At 38.6% G+C, this 19629-nt stretch overlaps 1 protein-coding gene across 6 annotated transcripts in view; it reads right to left on the bottom strand.

The window, feature by feature from the left end:
• Positions 1–19629, bottom strand: part of MGLL (monoglyceride lipase) — a 179891-nt gene that overhangs the window by 144803 nt on the left and 15459 nt on the right. For 2 of the 6 annotated variants that reach the window (XM_074283764.1, XM_074283762.1), the window contains exons 1-2: positions 2917–3346; positions 2237–2381 (exon numbers count right to left, since the gene is read on the bottom strand). In XM_074283764.1, the coding sequence (XP_074139865.1) occupies positions 2237–2381; positions 2917–2926 (155 nt within the window). In that variant the 5' untranslated portion in view covers positions 2927–3346. Of the gene's footprint in view, positions 1–2236; positions 2382–2916; positions 3350–3980; positions 4283–19629 lie in introns of those variants that run through there. The other 4 variants (XM_074283765.1, XM_074283768.1, XM_074283766.1 and 1 more) reach the window with 4 other exon arrangements.

The raw sequence follows: 19629 nt of genomic DNA, 5'->3' as shown, positions 1-19629 counted from the left end.
GACTGATCCCCTGAAGCAATAGCCACACAGGAGAACTGAAATGAAGAATGGAAGAAATGAAGATTCAGTGCATCTGGACACTCTAGAAATCTCAGAAGTTTTGAATCTTTAGTCTCTGAACTTAAAAAAATTTTTTTGATAACTACTTTCAATATGATTGGTTTTCTTTGTAATTCTGCATGTTCTATTTTATGTATTTAAAACATGATTCTGAGAAGGTGTTTGTATATGTTTCACCAGTCTCTCCAGAGACATAGAAAGAAATAAAGCATTCAGCAAGGAATGGTAGAAAGAGCTATGGACAGATCAGAAGAGAACAAGAGAGAGTCTCTTGATCTGTAAGTGAAACTGCCACTTACAAACGTGGGTGAGCTTCAGCAGATTATATCCCTCTTTTCCTTTCATATTCTTCATCTGTAAAATAAAGGTGTTGGACTAGACCACCTCTAACATTTTCTCCACATCTCAGTCCTTTGGCCCTGTGATCTAGGTCTGAATTCTCCTGGCTTTGCTGTTTACTATTTGTATTACTCTAGGCACATCATTTTCCCCACTGAGCTTTAATTTCTTTATCTCTTAAATGAGGAGAATAAACTAGCTTCTAACTTTCCTTCCTGCTCCAAATCCTATTAATTTCTCAACTATGTTCACTGATTTTCCAAGAACTTAACATAACCCAACAACTCCTTGTGTTGCAACAAGACCAATTGTGCCCATTACTAACCACCCTTGACCTACTGTCATACCATCAATCCAACATACTTATGATTGAATAATGCTGCTCCTGTTTATGTTATTGTCCTCAAACCAGAGCACTGTCCCTCTCAATTAACTTCCTAGCCAACAAAGTTCTGAGAGTTTGCAACCAAGAGATGAAAAACTTTCCCTTTCATTTCTTTACCATCCTTTCATTTGTGGATCAAAGAACTCACTGGCGTATTACTAATTTGTACAGACACCAAAACGAGGACTTTTAATTCTCTAATCTCCAATCTAGTGGAACTACAATCTAGTGAACAATTAATAATTAATTAGCATTATAATCCCTGACAACTTTGTTTCATACACACACACACACACACACACACACACACACACACACACACACACACTCACTCACACACACAATCTTCTTTCGAGTGAAATTTTAAGGCTAGTGCCAGGATTGGGGTAGAAAGGATGCCAGGCTATTCCTCGATTTTTGGAAGACATTTATAGAGACAAAAATAGCCATTCTTGAACAGGTGGTCTCAAACTGAAAAACTGTCTTAAAAGGCCACACCTCTAGAAGAACGATAAATGCTGTTCACTGAACCTGAGTTTACATACACCTAAATACAGAGAAGAACCAGAGGAAAATTTATTGCAATGCTATCAGTAATGCTGAAGGGTATAAGCAGAAGTCAACTCAAGAAACAGAAATTGGGGAAGGGGACATTTAGAGGCAGTTTGACAACACTAGGACAGGTAATGAGTCCATCAGAGAGGAAATTTTCACTTTCCCCTTGTCCTTTAAATAATCAACCTCATAAATTATTTTTGCCTTGCACAACATAAACAGAGTTTTTTCCTGTTTGCCTTTAGAAGAGACAAATAACACGCCAGCTGCCTTTTCATCTAGAGAGGAATGCCCATTTCTTATGGTAAGATTTATCTTTGACAGAAAAGGCAAAAAGTAGTTGAGCTAATTTGAACAAGGAGGAAATAAAAACTAGGCAGTTTCCCCTCACAAATAACATATTTATGCTTCCTCAACCACAAAATCAAAGAAAGCAATATAGGAAAAGGATTAAGAAGAGGAGAAAGCCTTCCTATCTCCTTATCTGATTAAGTGATTACATCTAATCAAGGGATTTGATTTTAAATTAATGTCAATATGTGGCAGGAAACCCACTCAAGTACAAAAAAAAAAAAACTCATGAACATGTGGAATATTTTTTTTTAATTGCCAGATGATAGAATTTGTATTCTTGTTGTTATAGTGAAAATAGACTTTTATTTCATAAATTTAAAAAACCTCATCAAATATTACTTTTTACATTTATTCCATGTCTAAGAATAGGAAGTATCACTGAATTCAGATAACTTTAAACCACCCCAAAACAAATGTGTACAACTCCTTATCCTCTAAGCCTCTGGGTGTCTCCAAAAATTAAATGGAACTAGAAGTGAAAATGGAGAAGACCAATGGCTCTTATTTCTACACAGTCCAAACATATCACTTAGAAACACTCACCTTGGCATCTCTTTGGGCTTCCAATATCTGCAGAAGAGATACTGCCCATCTGCATTGACCAGATGGGGAAGGCTCTCATAAGGGACATTCTGGGGTGTCCGCCTAGGAGAACTTTCCTCAGGCATTTTGGCAGCCTCTTCAGGACCTTGAAAGGGGGGGAAAAAAAGGCACGCCTAAATGAAGAGATATTACCAAAATGCTCATAAGCAAGGGGAAAGGGTCCTGTCTACAGAGATTCAAAGTCAGCAGCATTTTAAGGAAACCAGTTTAAAAAAACAAAAACACGTCACTCCATTTCAAAGATGGGGTGGGGGGGAGAGATGATGGTCCCCTCCAACTGCTAAGATAGAGGACACATTTTTTAAAAGATAATATTCACTTTATTTAAATTTTCCACAAAAAAAAGTCCAAGGGCTTCATTACAGCTTCCCCCCCCCCTTCCCATCTGTGTTTATTTTTAAATCATTTCAGGAAACTTAATCTTAAAGGGTATTTTAGCTGTAATCAAGTGGCAATTATAGGCACCGCTATGGATGCAAGGACCCAGCTGCATCTCAAGATTCATCTCTCTTAAAAAAAAAAAAAATCTAAAGAACAGCAAAGGGACAAAATAATGAGGTGAACGATACTGTTATTATCATTTCTACCATCCGACACACACACGAGCTAGGATGACAAACCTGTTTCCATCGTGTGAGGTTTTGCATTCCAGAGAGAAGACAGCACCAGGAAATCAGATCCGAGCAAAGAAAAAGCTTTCCCCCATCACTGCTGTCACACGGTAACACCCAACCAAATATTTAGCGCTCCCTCCAGCCCCCCTCCCCCCACCCCACCCCCAAATCATGCCTTTCTGTTTCTTGGAGTGTACGCCTTAGAGCCTGCTCCAAGCTCAGCTCCCTGTGACAGTCTCTCTCTCTCTCTCTCTCTCTCTCTCTCTCTCTCTCTCTCTCTCTCTCTCTCTCTCTCTCTCTCTCTCTCTCTCCCCTCCCCTTGCCACTTTCTGCTCTCCCTCTCTTCTCGTTTTCCCCTCTCCCTTCCTTTATTCCCCTTCTCGCTCCCCACTTCTTTTTCCCCACTCTTTCTCTTCTCTCTATCCCCTCTCCTACTACTTGTTCATCTCATCACTTTATCTCAACAAATTCCCTGGTTCGAAAAGGGAGGGGCAGAGAGCAGCCACTCGGGAGAACTAAGCTTTTTTCCTGCTCCAGCCTTGTGTGTATACATACACACACACACACACACACACACACACACACACACACACACACACACACCACGGCTTTCTTGCCCCTGGAAGAAAGTTCTCTTTGCAGGTTGCTCTGCAAACTTTAGCTCTTTCCTGTGTCTGATACAGAGGGAATAAAAGTGGCTTCTGTGGCTGTCATCCCGAAAATTCAAAAAGGGGGGGGGGGGAGATGAAGTAGGGCAAAGCCAAGAATTCACCCAGTCTCTCGGCAGTGGGGAGACATGAGCGTGCCCGGAGTCCAGAGGCCAAGTTCATTTGGTTGCACGCAGGGACACCCGGCTGAGCGCGAGAGGGCAAGGGGAGAGGGCGGAAAGGAGGACAGAAAGCTACTGCTTGGCTCGACAGGCAACAGGGACTAAGGCGTCAGATGCAGCAGGCTGCCGCGCTTAGCTGCAGCCAGGGTTTAATGCAATGCGGTGTCGGAGAAGAAGGAGGAGAGAGGAGGCGCCCGGTGCCGGGCACGGGCGCTGCCGAGCCGCGGAGAGGGGAGTTTACCCGTGGCTGGGCGGCCGGGCGCGCTGCTGCTGGGCTGACGCTGCGGCTGCTGCTGCCGCCGGGGCCGGGGGCCTCCTCCTCCTCCGCTGGGCGGGCAGGCTGGGCTCGGGCTGAGGCAGGGGCGCTCGCGGGCTGGGCTCTGCTCGCCGCTCCTCCGGGCTGCTGCTGCGGCGGCGGCTGCTGCGCTCGCTAGCTCGCGTGCATTGAGGGGAGGCGCTGTCTGCGGCCGCTACTTTATTCTAGGGCGAGGGCAGGGCCAAGGCGCTCTGCGGCCAGAAGCCCAGGCTTGGCCCGCAGCGGACGGAGGAGGCAGGCACTTTGGGGCCGGCCCGGGGGAAGTGGGTGGGGATGACTCCGAACCTGTAGCGAGCCGGGGCCGGCCCGGGGCGGCTGGCGGGCAAGCGGGGGAAGCGGGGCTCCCCACGGGAGTAGGGGCGGCCACTCCGCCCGCCGTACCCACGTTCTGTCCGGGAGCCAAGCCTGCTCAGATCCGCCGCGATCGGGAAGCCGGGGCTCGGGCTGCGGCAGCTCCATCCCAGCTCGGGTGCCCGGCTCCTCCGGGCTCAAGCAAGCTCCCTGCTGGCTGGGGACAATGCCCATGTGAGTCACTCGCTAATTAATAGCTGAGGATTCCGCGGTTCTCTTAATTAAGCTTGGACCCTCTTGGTGTCTTAAGACACACATACATGGAACTAAAACATAATTTAATAAGCACCGGGGCCGACCAATCCCAGGGAGAAAGGGTGGAGGCGGCTGAGCCATCCCTACAAAGATACAAAAGCCTCAGCCCCTTGCATCCCTCCTGGTGCTGAGGGGGACGCAGAAAGCACAGGAGGGGATTCCCGCCCTCAGTCCAACCGCCCAGGCCGAGGAAAGCATCAGGGGGCTAGGAATTCGGGGAACTGGGCAAGAGGTACGGTCAGGACAGTGAGAGGTTTACTCTTATTAACAACTTAAAACAAGAAACTCCTGACATCATAGAAAAGATGGCCCCATTTCTCAGTTTCCCCTTTCTACTGTACAAGAAGAAGCGAGATTTGGTTTTTAAGCCCTTAAAAACTTAAGCTCTGTAAAAGCCAATTCTACCTCAGCATAGACTTAGGGTCTGGGCCCAGTCCTGCTTCTGGCTTCCTGTACGGCCACGGGCAAGTACCTTTATCTCTTGAATTCTAATTTTCCTCCTTTGTTAAAAGAAGGAGTTGGTCTAAATGATTGAAGCTCCAACCACTCCCAGTGGAAAACGACCTCAGAACCCTTGTGACCACAAATTCCGGGTTTTAAGATGTCTCACAGCCCTGGCATTTTCTACTCAACTTCACCTATCATCTTCTAAAGCGCCCTCCAGAGTTAATGTTCCATTTCCTAAAGTCGTACCCAGCTAGAACATTTTATGTTCTAAGGTCTCTTAAGACATTCTATATTCTACTCTTTCAAATCTGATCCAAGTTTTTGAATCCCTTCCACCTCTGACATTTCACACTCTTTTTCATCCTCGACATTCTATGTTCTAAGGTAGTTTTAAACATTCCACTTTTTTAAGGTCTTTTCCAGTCCTGATATTGTGTTCTATGTTCCTTTCAAATCTGACAATCCATGTTCTGGTCTCCCATCCAGCTCTGATATTCTGTGTTCCCTGGTCCTTCCTAATGCTAATATGCTAGAGTGTCTTGCAGCTCTGATTATTCTAGGGTCTAAAGCCTCATCCAGATCTAACATGCTATGCTTCAAAGCTTCTCCCAGCCTTCCTGTTTTAAGATCCTTCATAGTTCTATATTCCATATTCGATGGCCCTTTTCAGCTCTGACATTCTATGATTCTTAGGTCCCTTCCAAAACTGACATTTTGGGTTCTAAAGTCTCGTCAAGCCTTGATATGCTACATTCTAATATCCCTTCTAGCTCTAACAATTTTTAATTAGCAGGATTTTACTTGATATTTTCAAAAGGAAACTCTAAATGATCTATCTAAAAGTGGGATCTCAGAAAAGACAGTAATTAAGCACATGATGAAGTTTTCTAGAGTGATTAAAATTCTTAAATCAAAGTAGACAAGACAATAATATAGTCTGGTAGACAGAGAAGGAGCTTGAATATCAAGAGATTGAGTTTCCTGGGTTTCCCAACAAGACTCTGTATTAAATTAGGTGAATCATTCTCATGTTTAGTGTTTTGCTCTTTTTTTAAACTGCCCATAAAATGAAGGGGAGAAATGTCAGCACCATGAAAGTGCAGGCACTGGATTGGGAAGTCTGAGACTGAGTAAAGGGAAACTTCCAAGGGCCACAATGGCCTAATTTGTAAATGGAAAAGATTAGATAAGATGATTTTTATGGTCTTTTCTGCTTCTAAATCTATAGTCCCACAATCTCATTAGAATGAGGTAAAAGAGTGATGTTCTCAGAAAAATAAAGTGTAATTATTAAGATCTTAAGATACATGTGAGGGCTGAAAAAAACACAAAAATGCAACTAAATTTGCTAAATAAATAAATAAATTTGCAAGGTACTTAATAACCTTGAGAGGTAAGAACACTTTGTAGAAGGTATTCTCCTTTGTCCAAAGAATGAGAATATAAATTAATCAACATGTGTCAACTCCAAAAAGCAGGTTTTCCTCTCTAAATTTTCTAGATAATGACCTTAATTCTCTAGGATTTTCTCTGCTTATGAAAAAACACCAATATATCAAAGTACCAAAATGTTCCTATCACAAAAGCATTGGGACTAGAAGTAAAAAGACCTAAATGTGGTCCCTGTGATTTGCTCTTCGAACATGGGACTTAAACCACTTGCCTTCAGTGGGCCTTGATTTCTTCCCCCAAAAAGAATTAGGTTAGATGATCTCTAAGGTCCTTTCTCATTCTAGTGAGCTATGAATCTATAATTCCAACTGAACAGTATAAACAAGTCTCTAGAGCCTAGACAATAGCCAAAGGTACTTTAGCGACAATCCCCATATACCAAAGATGAGGAGAAAGTAATTGGTTCTCTGTAGTTATTTGTGAATTATGAATCTTTTATTAACATAGTCCCTGGAGAACTTACATTGGTGAGATTAGACTATTAGAAACAGAAAGCTTTTAAAAAAACAGAGAAATAGTATAGACGCCTAAGAGGCAGGAAATATGCCATCCAGCTTGACTACTGATTAACTGCATTAAATACAAGAAGTCTGTTCTCTGTGTGGGTCTCATTTTCTTTCTTGTTATTCATGGACATTTATATAGTCCTTTAAGGTTTGCAAAATGCTTTCTTCATAGCCATTCTGTGTGATAGCTAGTTTGAGTATTGTTATTCCTTTTGTCTTTTTTTTTTTCTTTTTTCTTTTCTTTCTTTCTTTTTTTTTTTTTTTTTAAACAGATGAAGAGACTCCAAGCGCTTAAGGAATGAATCCAAAGTCTAATTTCTAATTATGTGAGGCGAGATTTCTTTTCTCTTCTTTTTTGGAGGCAATCAGATTTAAGTGACTTGTCCAGGATCACATAGTTAGTAAATGTCTAAAGCTGAATTTGAATTCAGGTCCTCCTGACTCCAAGAATGAAACTTTATCCATTTAGCTGCTCCATGTGGCAGCATTTTAACTGTAGTTTCCAGATCTCAAGTTTAACACACCTTCCATCACATAATTCCACCTCCCAATGAAGAAATTGAGTCTTTTAAGAGATGTCTTTTTCACCTCTCACATCCAAAGTTCTAAGGTTCATTCCAGTTCTCATATTACATGTTTTAATATTCCTTCCAGTTATAATGGTCTGTATTTTAGTAGTTCTTCCAGCTCTTACAATTCACCTGTTAAGGTCTTGTCCAGCTTTATATTCTAGGTTCTAAATTAATCTCTCCAAGCTCTGATATTCTCTTTCCTAAGTTCATTTCCAACTTTGACATTCTCTGTTCTATGATCTCTTCTAACTCTGACACTCCCAGTTCTCAGGTCCTTCCAGCTCTGACATTCTTTGTTCTTAGATCCATTCCAGACCTGACACTCTATGATTCAAAGTAAATTTTTACCATTGTGTGTGACAACCACGCACATATTGTGAAATCACTTTAAATAATGTAAAACCTAAGAAGAGTTCCAGCCTAAATCTTACCTTCTTTAGATAAATTTGGCATGTCAAAAATGTCAGGTAATTAGCAACTAGGATGAATCACAATAATACGAATCCTACATGAGGAAGAGAAAGGCTAATAATTACCTGCTAGTGAGAAAGAGATTCTTTCACTGACAAACGTGTTCTATAGCGAACTTAAATGTAAGTTACGGTACATACATCAACATTTTAGAAAATATTGTTTAAATAGGGGATGAAAATGGACCACAACAGGCTCACTGGGTTAGCAGGTAAAATTGTTGGTTTATAATCATCACATTTTGCTTTGAGTTAAAATTTTTAAAAATCCTCTGGGAGCAGACTACTTAAGCATCAAATTAGGGCCATTTTAGGACTAATAAAGGCTTATACTTATGTAGGTAAATTAAAACAAAGGGCTGAATAATTGAGCAAAGAAAAAACAGTATGTATCTTTAGTAATAACAGCAACAACTCCAATTTCTCTAGCATTTTCAAGCTTTCCAATGAATTTTCTCACAACCATACTGTGAGATTGGCAGTACAAGGTATGACTGACTTCATTTTACTTTGATATTTGGATGGATTTGTAATTTCAGTGATGCAAGTACTCCCTCCAGTGATGTAGGTTGCAACCCATCCATGCCCTATCACCTAGGACAATCCATACATGCCCTCTCATATATTTTTCATTGGGAATAAACATCAAACTAAGCCTTTGTGGTGAATTTTCTTGCCACTGCACTGATGGCAGTTGAGTTGAAGGGCTGGCCAGTGGTTGCTCATACCACGGGTCCAATACCAATTCACTTGCACAATCCTTGGTTAGTAATGTGTTGAACCTCACTGTAGAGCTACCAAGGATATCTCTTTTGCCATTTAGGTGACCCTCCAATTCCATTCCTTGGAGAGTGTAATGTTCCATTACATATAAACATTTTATATCACCAAAAGAACATTATCTATAAGTTGGGCCTTTTATAGTATATTTCAATATAATAAACTAACAGATGGATGAATTTATGAAGAAGCAAAGAGATCAAAATTTTTGAAACCTTTAATTCAGTGAAAAGCTTGAGGTTATTGAAAGCATCACATGAGTTTCCAAAGGCAATCAGTCTGATTGCCTCCTTTTGAATTCTAGATCCAATTCATTGTCCATCCAGTGTCTTTCCAAGATATGGGTGCTGCTAGATCAACTATATCCAACAATGTCATGCTTGCTTGGTTTTTTTTTTTTTTTCTTTGAGGATCAGTAGGACAAACTCAAATGACTTGGAATTTTTTAGGAGATTCTGCAGTATTCCAGAGATTGATGTAATCAATAAGATTTCATTCACAAGGAAAAACATCTGGAGGACTTCATAATTTGTGGGAAATTACTCTTCCATTTGGACTTTGATCCAGATATTCTCCATGACGATGATAAACACTTTTGGAGAGCATAAATTTTCCCATTTTATGCTTTGCCTGAGATTAATAATCACAAGGTAGTCCAACAAAATTGTCTATTACACAGCCTTGGAATCTTGTAGATCTATAGGCAACATATAGGTAAGAGGTATCTTGTTGGAGGGCAATTTAAGGAAGTTTTTTTTTTTTCTTCATGACTGGAATTCTTACTCAGGGATCTATAAACTTGATTTTTTAAAATGATAAATGATGTAGATATACATATATATAAAATGAATCACTATAATTAGTTTTGAAATTATATATTTAAAAAGATTATTCTGAGAAGAGGTCCATAGGCTTCACCAGACTAAAGGAATCATGTAAAAAAATTGAAGCCAAATATTTTATTCACTTAAAGAATAAGCATAGTAAGACCTTAGCTGTATTTTTCTAAGTTTTTTCCATCCAAAATGTATTCATAAAGAACCTGTTGTTGTTGTTGTTCTTAATTCTTAAAGAGAACCAATGACACCATGAGCATGATTTGAATTAGAACTTAGAAAACTAGCATGATTCCATCAAATACCCTCATCAAAGATTTCTTCATGTAGGTGTAAAATATTTTTTGTAAAATTCCCTACAAATGGGAAAGAAGGTATTTTGTGTCAGTAGTTATTTATATTCTTTCAAACATCATTTTTCTTTTTTTTTCTTTTCTTTCTGATAAAGTCTGCAATTTTCCCCATAACTTTTGATATCTTTCTTTCCAACAGATATCCCTATTCACCCTTACAAATGTATCATGACCAAGTTGGACATCTTGTGTATAACTTTAATCTAATTCACACTACTTTTCTCATTTTTGTTTTCTTTTGGACAATTTCCATTTCTTCAAAAGAAGTAATATCTGAGACTTCAAAGTTAACCTGCAAATATGGTTGTCCACTATCTTTAATAACAAAACCCGTTTGTTATATTTTTTTTGGTAATTTTTTTCCCATTTTTCATTTTTCTTGAGTAAACTTTGGGTGGCTTTGCTCAGTTGGATCTCTATACAAAATTTTAACTTCTTCCTTTGATCATTTTTTGATAATTTATAAGACAATATATATTTTTAAAAGACAGTAGTGCTTATAATCTTCAAATACTATTCTAAACTGATGTTTGAAATTGGGTTTATACTCTAAATCAGTGTTGCCCTTGACAGCCATACCATTCTGCTTAGCAACTAAGCCAAATGTTTGCTGCTTAATTTAGTTTTTGGACTTATTTTGGTCTCCTCATTTTGGCGATTGATTTTCCTCAGTTAAATCTCCATATGCTATTATAATTAGTATTGGTATCTTTTCCTTTATCCATTTCTCATTTTCCAACATCAACAGCTTATTTAATAAATGGGACTAGAGTTGATTTAGAGGAGCTAAGTGACAGAATGGATAAAATGCCAGGTCTGAAGTCAGGGAGACTCATTTTCCTAAGTTCAAATGTGACCTCAGATACTTATTCCAGGCAAAACACTTAACCCTGCTTGCCTCAGCTTTCACAAGATTAAGTTGGAGAGGAAAATGGCAATGACTCTAGTATCTTTGTCCAAAAAACTCAAATAGCGTCACAATTGAAAAACAACTGGAAAAAAAGGGAGTTGATTTAATTGTATGCCATATCTTTTTCTCATTTTTATTTTTTCTTCCAACTATATTTATTTAGATCTTTGCTCAGAGTCAGTGGTCCAACCATATGCTGATTCAGGGATGATTCTCATATTAGAAATTGTTTCCTCTCCATTAAAAGTAATCATTTTCACTTTTTCTGATGCTGTTTAATGCCTCCAAATTCTTTTCATGAGTAAAATATTCATGAGTGTAGACATGATGCTTTTGAGTAGTCTGTAAATCTTTGGACTCTTTCCTTTCTTCCTCCTGAACCACAAGTTCTTTCAATTTTTTAATCATTCTTCTCTTCCTTTATCCTTCCTTTTCCCATATTCCTCATAGTGGCTTCATAATGGTATGGCTATAATCAAATGGTATGTATGGGTGAGTGACTTTTTAAAGTACAATTCTGGTTGTTTTCCAGAACAGTTGGACCAATTCCCAGCTCCACCAACAGTGCATTAGTATACCAGTCTCACCAATATTATCAGTTTTGTGTTTTGTCATCTTTGCCAATCTGATGGGTGTGCTGTGAAATCTAACAGTTGTTCTAATTTGCATTTCTCTTATTAATGATTGCAACATTTTTATATGGCTACTACTAGCTTATATTTCTTTTTTTAATCATTTATTTAATGGAAAATTTTTCCTATTCTTATATAGCTGTATCAGTTCTCTATATATCCTAAATAATATATCATTAGCAAAGATATTTGCTGCAAATTTCCCTCCTTCCCATCTCCAATTAACACTTTCTCTTCTAATTCTAGATACAATGATTCTGTTCAGAACCATAATTTACAACATGTTTTTTTTCAATGTCTTAATGACCATTTTCAATTGACCATATATCAAAGTGTTTTTTGTTTGTTTGTTTGTTTGTTTTGTTGAGGATCTATCATTTCATTGGTGTACTGAACTCCCATTGGCCCCAGAGAGTTCCTTAAACCAGTGTAGATCAGAAACCATTCTGCAATTCAAATAAAACATTGAGAGTTATATAACTTACCAATGGTCACACAGATTGTATGTTTCAGAGATAGGACCTGAAACAACCTTGTGACTTTAAAACCAATTCTCTAACCATCATGATGTCTCTCATCCTAATATCTGCTGATTTAATTGAGAACATATATTCTTCATAGACTTTTGTTAACTCTTCATCAATCTTAAATAATGATTTTGATCCCTCTTTAAGCTACAATTCTTTTCATGGTGGCATTTTAGCAAATAATTCCCATATGCCCTGTAATAGAAGATGACCCAATGGCTGTTGAAATGTTTTTGTTATCTTTGCTTGAATGAAAAAACAATTCTATCAACTCCTTTATTTGCCTTTTGAGAAGAACCTGATTTATCCTTTGATTTAAGCTACAGCTTCCTTTTGTTTTTTGGTTTCATTTATTGTGAGAATGTCAAGACTGATATGATTCAGTCCCTCAAGGATTATTTCCTCTCTTGGTTATTGGGCAAGGATCTCACATTTGGAGCAACAATATCTTTGTTAATGTTATTAGTGACCCATACTCTTTGATTCAGTAATACCACTACTAAGTCTGTATCTCAAAGAGATCATAAAAGATGGAAAAGGACCCACATGTACAAAAATGTTTATAGTAGCTCTCATTGTGATAGCAAAGAATTGGAAATTAAGGGATTCCCACCAATTGGGAATGGTCAAAAAGTTGTAGTATATCAATATAATGGAATGCTGTTGTTCTATATGATAATAATTATATATATATATATATATATATATATATATACACATATATACATGTACATATACATATGTATATATATACATATATACATGCATATATGATGAACAAGCTGATTACAGACAAAACTGGAAAGACTTACATAAACTAATGCTGCATGAAGTGAATAGAATCAAGAAAACAGTATACACAATAACAACAACATTGTGCAATGATCAAGTTTGGCAGATTTTGCTCTTCTCACCAGTACAATGATCTAAGACAATTCCAAAAAAACTCATAATGGAAATTATCCACATTCAGAGAAAGAACTATGAACTCTGAATGCAGATCTAAGCATACTATTTTCATTTTTTTTCTTTCTTGTGGTCTTTCCCTTTTGTTCTGATTCTTCTTTCACAACACAATTAATGTGAAAATATATTTAATATAATTATACATGTATAAAATATATTATTCCTGGTTAAAAAAAAAACAGTCACTTTGATTCTTAGTATCCTTTGTGCCTCCTTCTGTAATTTTACCATAATCACTGAAAAAGCAGAAATGGGTTGCACAGAAGTGAGGACCTTTTGTATTTTTATTTGTTTCATGGGTTGTCATGACCAAGGAATTCATCAACTAGTGGCCAGCGAATTGATGGTTTGCTTCTCCTTTTTTAGCTAGGTCAATCTTTGGAAAATGGAAAGTCTACTTCTAGAATCACACTAGAGAAGTCAATTCTTCCCTAATATAACTTTTAGGAACCCAGAATCACTGCCATATCATGAGGCAACATCAGAATTGAATGTTGAGAGTTCTATTCATGAGAATATAACTCCTATCAGAAACTTCACAAATTATTCTTCTCTTTCATAGTTGCTTGATCTCTAGATTGGATGATCTCTGAGATCTCATTTAACATTGTCATCCCAAGATTCTAAATTAGCAGAGAGTCTAAAATAATGATGGACCCGATTGTATGTACTACTAAACAAAGCAACTGTATAAATTCCTAATTGGTCAAAAGGAGGCTTCCTCTATAAGGAAGAAGTGGGAGACCTGCCATAGAGCTGACTAGGGAGGAGAGAAGAGCACTCAATAGGATAAATGAACCTAGGGAAAAGCTAGCAGTCAGCATTAAGAAGGGTCAGCAGCAACAAAAAGGGAACTTAATTTTTTTTTTCTTGTTGACATAAGCCAGGAACCTAGAGGGTTGGAGCTGTCCATGAAGAGAGGAAAAGAAATAAACAGAAAAAGTGCAGTGTGCTACCATGGAAGACCAGGGATTAGAAAAGTCAAAAGCAGAAAGGGCACATGGAAGGAAAGCCTAAATCAAGTTCTTTAGTTTCTCCTTCTATAAAGGTTCTATAAGCCCAAACTTGAGTCTCAGGAATAAAATGAAGGGACAAGATAACCAGCCTTGTAAGGTGGCAATGCACAGGAGCGGACAATTTACTTTTAATAAATGTGCTTATTTTTAGGGGCAGCTAAGTGGTATAGAGGACAGAATTCTTCCTGAGTTCTAATCTGTCTCCAGACACTTACTAGCTGTGTGACTCTGGACGAGTCACTAATCCTGTTTACTTCAAGCTTCCTCATCAATAAAAGGAACTGGAGAAGGAAATGGCAAACCATTGCAGTATCTTTGCCAAGAAAACTCCAAATGGGATCACAAAGAGTTGGACATAATAACAACAAAATTAAAAATTCCACTCTAAAGATTTAGGTATTTATTTCACAAGTTGTCATGTTCTAACAAGAAGATCAAGTCTCAGGTGAACAGTATTATACAAAAGGGTAATTTTCTAGTTATGTGTGTACAGTTTTCATTGCTTGCCTCAATGGTATAATCCCTTTCCTTGCATTGACCAGGACCTTAGAAATAAAAGACTACTACACAATACTGTATCCCAAGGAAGTCCTGCCATCATCCACAGTGATAAACAGTGTTAAATAAGTCTTCCCATCATTGAAGAGTAGGGAGATTGATTTCTACACATTCATGGTCAGTACCTATACTGAAACTCTTAGCCTCACAGTTTATTTTAACTAATGTCAACTATTCTCTTTCAGGCTCTTAATTGTAATATGCCCTCCTGGCAGTTACAATTACTAGTCTGCCCTAGGCCCAACAGAATACCTTTGACCACTGACCTTTGCAGTGTCAACTCTGAGGCCTTCAAAGGTCTCTGGTCACGATCTCTTGAATCTATAGTTTAATAACCAGTAGCATGCTCAAGAACAGCCACATGTAATCTTAAAAGCCTTTATTATACCTACTCACATAATGCCCTGACTTGTCAGCTCCCTAGTGAACACCTGGTCTGAAGACCCACGTGTTCTCTACCAAACTCCTTACCTCTCAGCTATCCATCAGCTTGGCTTGGCTACCCCAGGATAGGGAGCCAGGTTAAAGAGAGCGACTGCTGTCTGCAGTCGGCTTATTAAGGGCCTGTGAGGTCACACACACAGCCAACCAGCAAGAGAGTCACCATTACGAAGCTGTCTCAATATGGACAGGATCCCACCCACAGGGCAGTCCTATATCCACAGAGAATATTTCCGGGCCACTCAATCTCCTGTTGCTCTGTGGCATTGCCCATTACTTACACTTAGTTCAGGAAAAAAGCACTGAGCTGGACAGAGCTTGCTGTTCCCTGTTGTTACCAGAGTTGCAGGGTTGTTTAATATAGTCCCCAACTCAATATGCTAAAAATCCCTAAGGAAGACAATAATACAAACATTGACATTTAGAACAAAGGCACCAACACCTGATGCTACCTTTAAATTTGGATCATGATCTACAGTTACCCATCTTCCCCCTATTGCTAAGTGCAGGCATAAAATATATCTGAAGGAGCCTTTGGGGGCTCTCATATGAGGAGTCAGCTAAATAAGAACATGTTTACATAAGCCTGGGAGATAGTACAAATAATATTATTATTAAATATTAAATATCATTTACATTTTATAGGAGATAGTGTCTCCTATAAAAGTTCTCTCTTTACACTGTTAAGTCCATCCCATCCCCTTCCTCTATCCAGATATGGAGAAGCAGCATTTTATATTAGAGTTTTCTGCTTAGAAACAGAGGTTATGGATTCAAGAGCCAATTCTATTATTTATTACCTTGGTGTCCTTGGGCAAGCCACTTAATATTTATGAATCCTAATTTCCTCATTTACAAAAAGTAAGAGGTCGAGCTAGGTTCTTCTCAACTTCAGATCTATGATACTATGATGGCTAAGGTGGAGTTGGATAAGATGCCCTCTAAGAGTCAATTTTCTGTTCCTGGGAAGACTCAGGAGCAAATGTTGAGACACAACGGAACAAGAAAGTCTAATAAACAGATGGAATCATTCTAATGAGCCACTACCCTTGAGTAGTGGCTATCAATAATGAAATATTCCCAGAATGCCTCCTTCATTTAAAACATTGCACAAGATCATTAATGGTCTGCCCTTAAGGAGCTGTCTTATTGGGAGACATGTATATATATACAGGTATAAATACAAAGATACATGTGTGTGAACATGTATGAATTTTTACTATATGTAAACCTGCTTGTCTGTGCATGTACACACATATATAAGAAAAGTTAATGATAGAGAGTAATCCATCCCAATTGTCCTTGAGTGGTATAGACCATAAGAACTAGACATGAGTTTCCTATTACCACCCCTATACCAACATACATACATACACACACACACACACACACACACACACACACACACCCCAAAATGGTCAGGAACCAAGATAGATAAAACTGACAAATGAACTGTTTTTAGGAAACAAGAATTCTCCAGACAGAGATGTGATAAAGTAAAACCTTAAAATGATATAAGAAGAAAATAATTGTATCAAAGGACCTGAGTTCAGATCCCAGTTTTTTCTATTTACTATGACTTTGAACAAGTCATTTTCCTCTCTGTACCTTAATTTCTCAATATGGCAAAATGACAGGGTTAGATTAGTTGAGCCTTTGGGTCTCTTCCAGCTCCAAAGCCTGTGATCCTTTTAGCAAGCATTCTTCTCCAGCATGATGGATTCTTTGCAGGTTACATCCCCTATGCCTTAAATTTCTTTTCCAAGATGCTTCACTAATATGTGATGCTTTCAAAGTGCCGGGATGTCTCATTAGTCTACCCAGTGGATGATGAGGATAGAATATGGGAGGCTACTTTGAAGTACAGATTGAAGAGCATTGTTCTTGTGGGGCCACCAAAAGAGAAGATTTTCCAGTGGCAGCTAACCAAAGCTGAGATCCCCAAAACAACAATCAGGGATTGCTTTTTATAAATCAATCCTCAACAAGGAAGAAAATGCCTTAGAGAAAAGAGGCATGAATGAAGGTGCTGAGAACAGAAAGCAAAATATAGTTTGTTATAAAGGCATTGTAGAGAGACTTGTTCTCTCTTGACATTCAGTTATGTAGCTTTCTCATGCTTATACAAACAGCCTATTAGGCTGGTGTTATTCTTGCCCCCTGACACCAGTGTTAGAGAAGAAACTGATGAATGCTAATTTTTGCACATTGGTAAATGATGAAACTTGCTGAAAAGCAAGTGACCTAATTTAGAAAGTTTTTGTTTTAATATTACAAAATCTTTGAAAATATCTTTGAATCTAAGTTTTCTCTATGAATATACAAACCTTCAAGATAATCATATCATAGATTTCTTAAAAGTTCATAATTAACCTAACAGGGTGCCTTAGCAAGAAGAAGAGAATAGAAAGTTCCCAATGTTAAATGATTTGGAGAGTTTACTGGGAGCTTGCTTTGTGCTTTTCATTGTGCTTATTGCCAAAACTGAAGTCCCTTGTGTGATTTCATCTAAGGGAAATGAGAAGACTCTGCTACCTTAAAATCCCCTCTACCCAAGTATCACAATGTTGGAAATGCTCCCATTAGGGAGTAATCCCCTTCTCCAATTGGGATGTCTTTGCCTTTGCCCATTTCATCCAAAGACAAGACTAAATATATTCAGGCATTTAGGGAGAGGGGAAGAATAGTCTACATCTGAGAAGGAAGAAGTCCACGTTGGAAGTAGAACAAATATCCAGACCCTATTGGTACCAGAGTGCCTCTAGAATAATCTAAGGGACTGAGACTGGTTATGGATAGAGTCAGGAAGACCTGAATTTGAATCCTCCTTCAGACACTTTCTAGCTTTGTGACTCTGGCAAATCACTTAGCTTTAATTTCTTTATCTGTAAAATTATTAGGTTCAATTTGATAACTTCTAAAGTTCCTTCTAATTCTAAATCTGAAATTCTATGATTTTATATTCTTATAAGCAGGAAAATTGGTTGCTAGGCAGAGGTTCAGGCCAGGAAGTGTTATGAGTTCAGGAAGCAAAACCAAGAAAGTGGTGAGAAAGTAGTTTGTCTCTCCAAAGTCTCAGACCTTTTATAATGCAGCTCCAAGTAAATCAAGTAAATAAACATTGGCTAAATGCTTACTATGTATCTGACACTGTACTAGGTGCTGGGGATATAAAGGGAATTCCATCTCTCTGCCCTCATAAAATATAAGACAGCTCAAAAATCCTGCTCCTATGTAAAGGGCTAAACCTCTGATTTGATGCACTGAGGTCAGACAACGACCACTTAAAGCTAATTACCGATTGGACAGTACTCTATTAGAATATGCTTGGAAAATGGCCCTTCCCACTATTCTGTGCTGGCCCAATCATTTGGTGTATATAGAGAATTGTGGGAAGGATTAGAAGGTGGAGTAAGATGAGCCAGAGTCACTTTTGGGCCAGAGGCAAAATACTTAAAGCCACAGAAGAAGGACAAGATTTAGCTCATTTGAAAATAGGAATGTATCCTGTGATTCAACAGTTTAACTCTTCAGGTCAAGAAAGTAGTAGATACACTCCTTATAGAAATCCTCAAAAGACCTGAAAAAGGCTTGCTCTCCTTATGGGGCTACATCAGCTTATGTTAAGATATTATTACAGAATTTGGCTTATGAAGTCTCACAAAGACTGGAAATCTATAGCAAGGACATGCTTAGAACCTGGACAAAACTTCTTGTGGCTTTCTGAATATAGTGAGCTCTGTAGGATACAAGCCCAACAAAATAGTCAAAGTGGAGTTAATACTCCAATTACCTATGACAAACTAACAGGTGTAGATTCTTATGCAGACATTTCAGTACAAATTAATTACCCCATAGCAGCATATGAACAAATTGCTCCTGCTGCTATCAAAGAATGGGCTTTTCTCCCTGGTAAACACGACAAGGGTGAGGCCTTCACAAAAATTGCACAAGGGCCAAATGAACCCTTTGCTGAATTTGTGGGACATTTGCAGACAGCTGTAATATGAACTACTGGTAAAAATGCAGTAACAGAAATTATGTTAAGGCAACTTGCTAAAGAAAATGCTAATAAGATTTTTAGAAGGATTATACTAGGATTATGCAAGGATGCTCCTTTAGAGGAGACCATAAGATGCTGTGCCACAGTGGACACAAATACCTTTTATAGCCAGGCTATGATGCAGACTTCCCAAGAACCCAACATGGGAAGACAGGGTCCTTTTGGCAAGAGGCTTCCAGAGAGACTCATCAATGCTTTCAATGTGGTAAAGTAGGGTATCTGAAAGCTCAATGTAGGCATAGAGACAGAGTGAGAAAACAGAGTGGGAAAACAAGACCCAATACCCCATGTCCAAAATGCAACCGAGGCTTCCATTGGGCATCAGAATGTAGATTGATTCAAGGAAATGGGAGGAGGGGCCCAGATCCTGAGCCCAAGAGAAAAATGCTTGGGGCATGATGGCAGCTGATGCTACACCCAGAGAGTGCCTAAAAGTTCA

Source organism: Sminthopsis crassicaudata, chromosome 1, assembly GCF_048593235.1.
Source record: "Sminthopsis crassicaudata isolate SCR6 chromosome 1, ASM4859323v1, whole genome shotgun sequence".
In the NCBI taxonomy this organism is placed as follows: Eukaryota; Metazoa; Chordata; class Mammalia; order Dasyuromorphia; family Dasyuridae; genus Sminthopsis; species Sminthopsis crassicaudata.
Note: the sequence above shows the minus strand (reverse complement) of the source record. Positions and strands in the feature narration are given on the sequence as shown.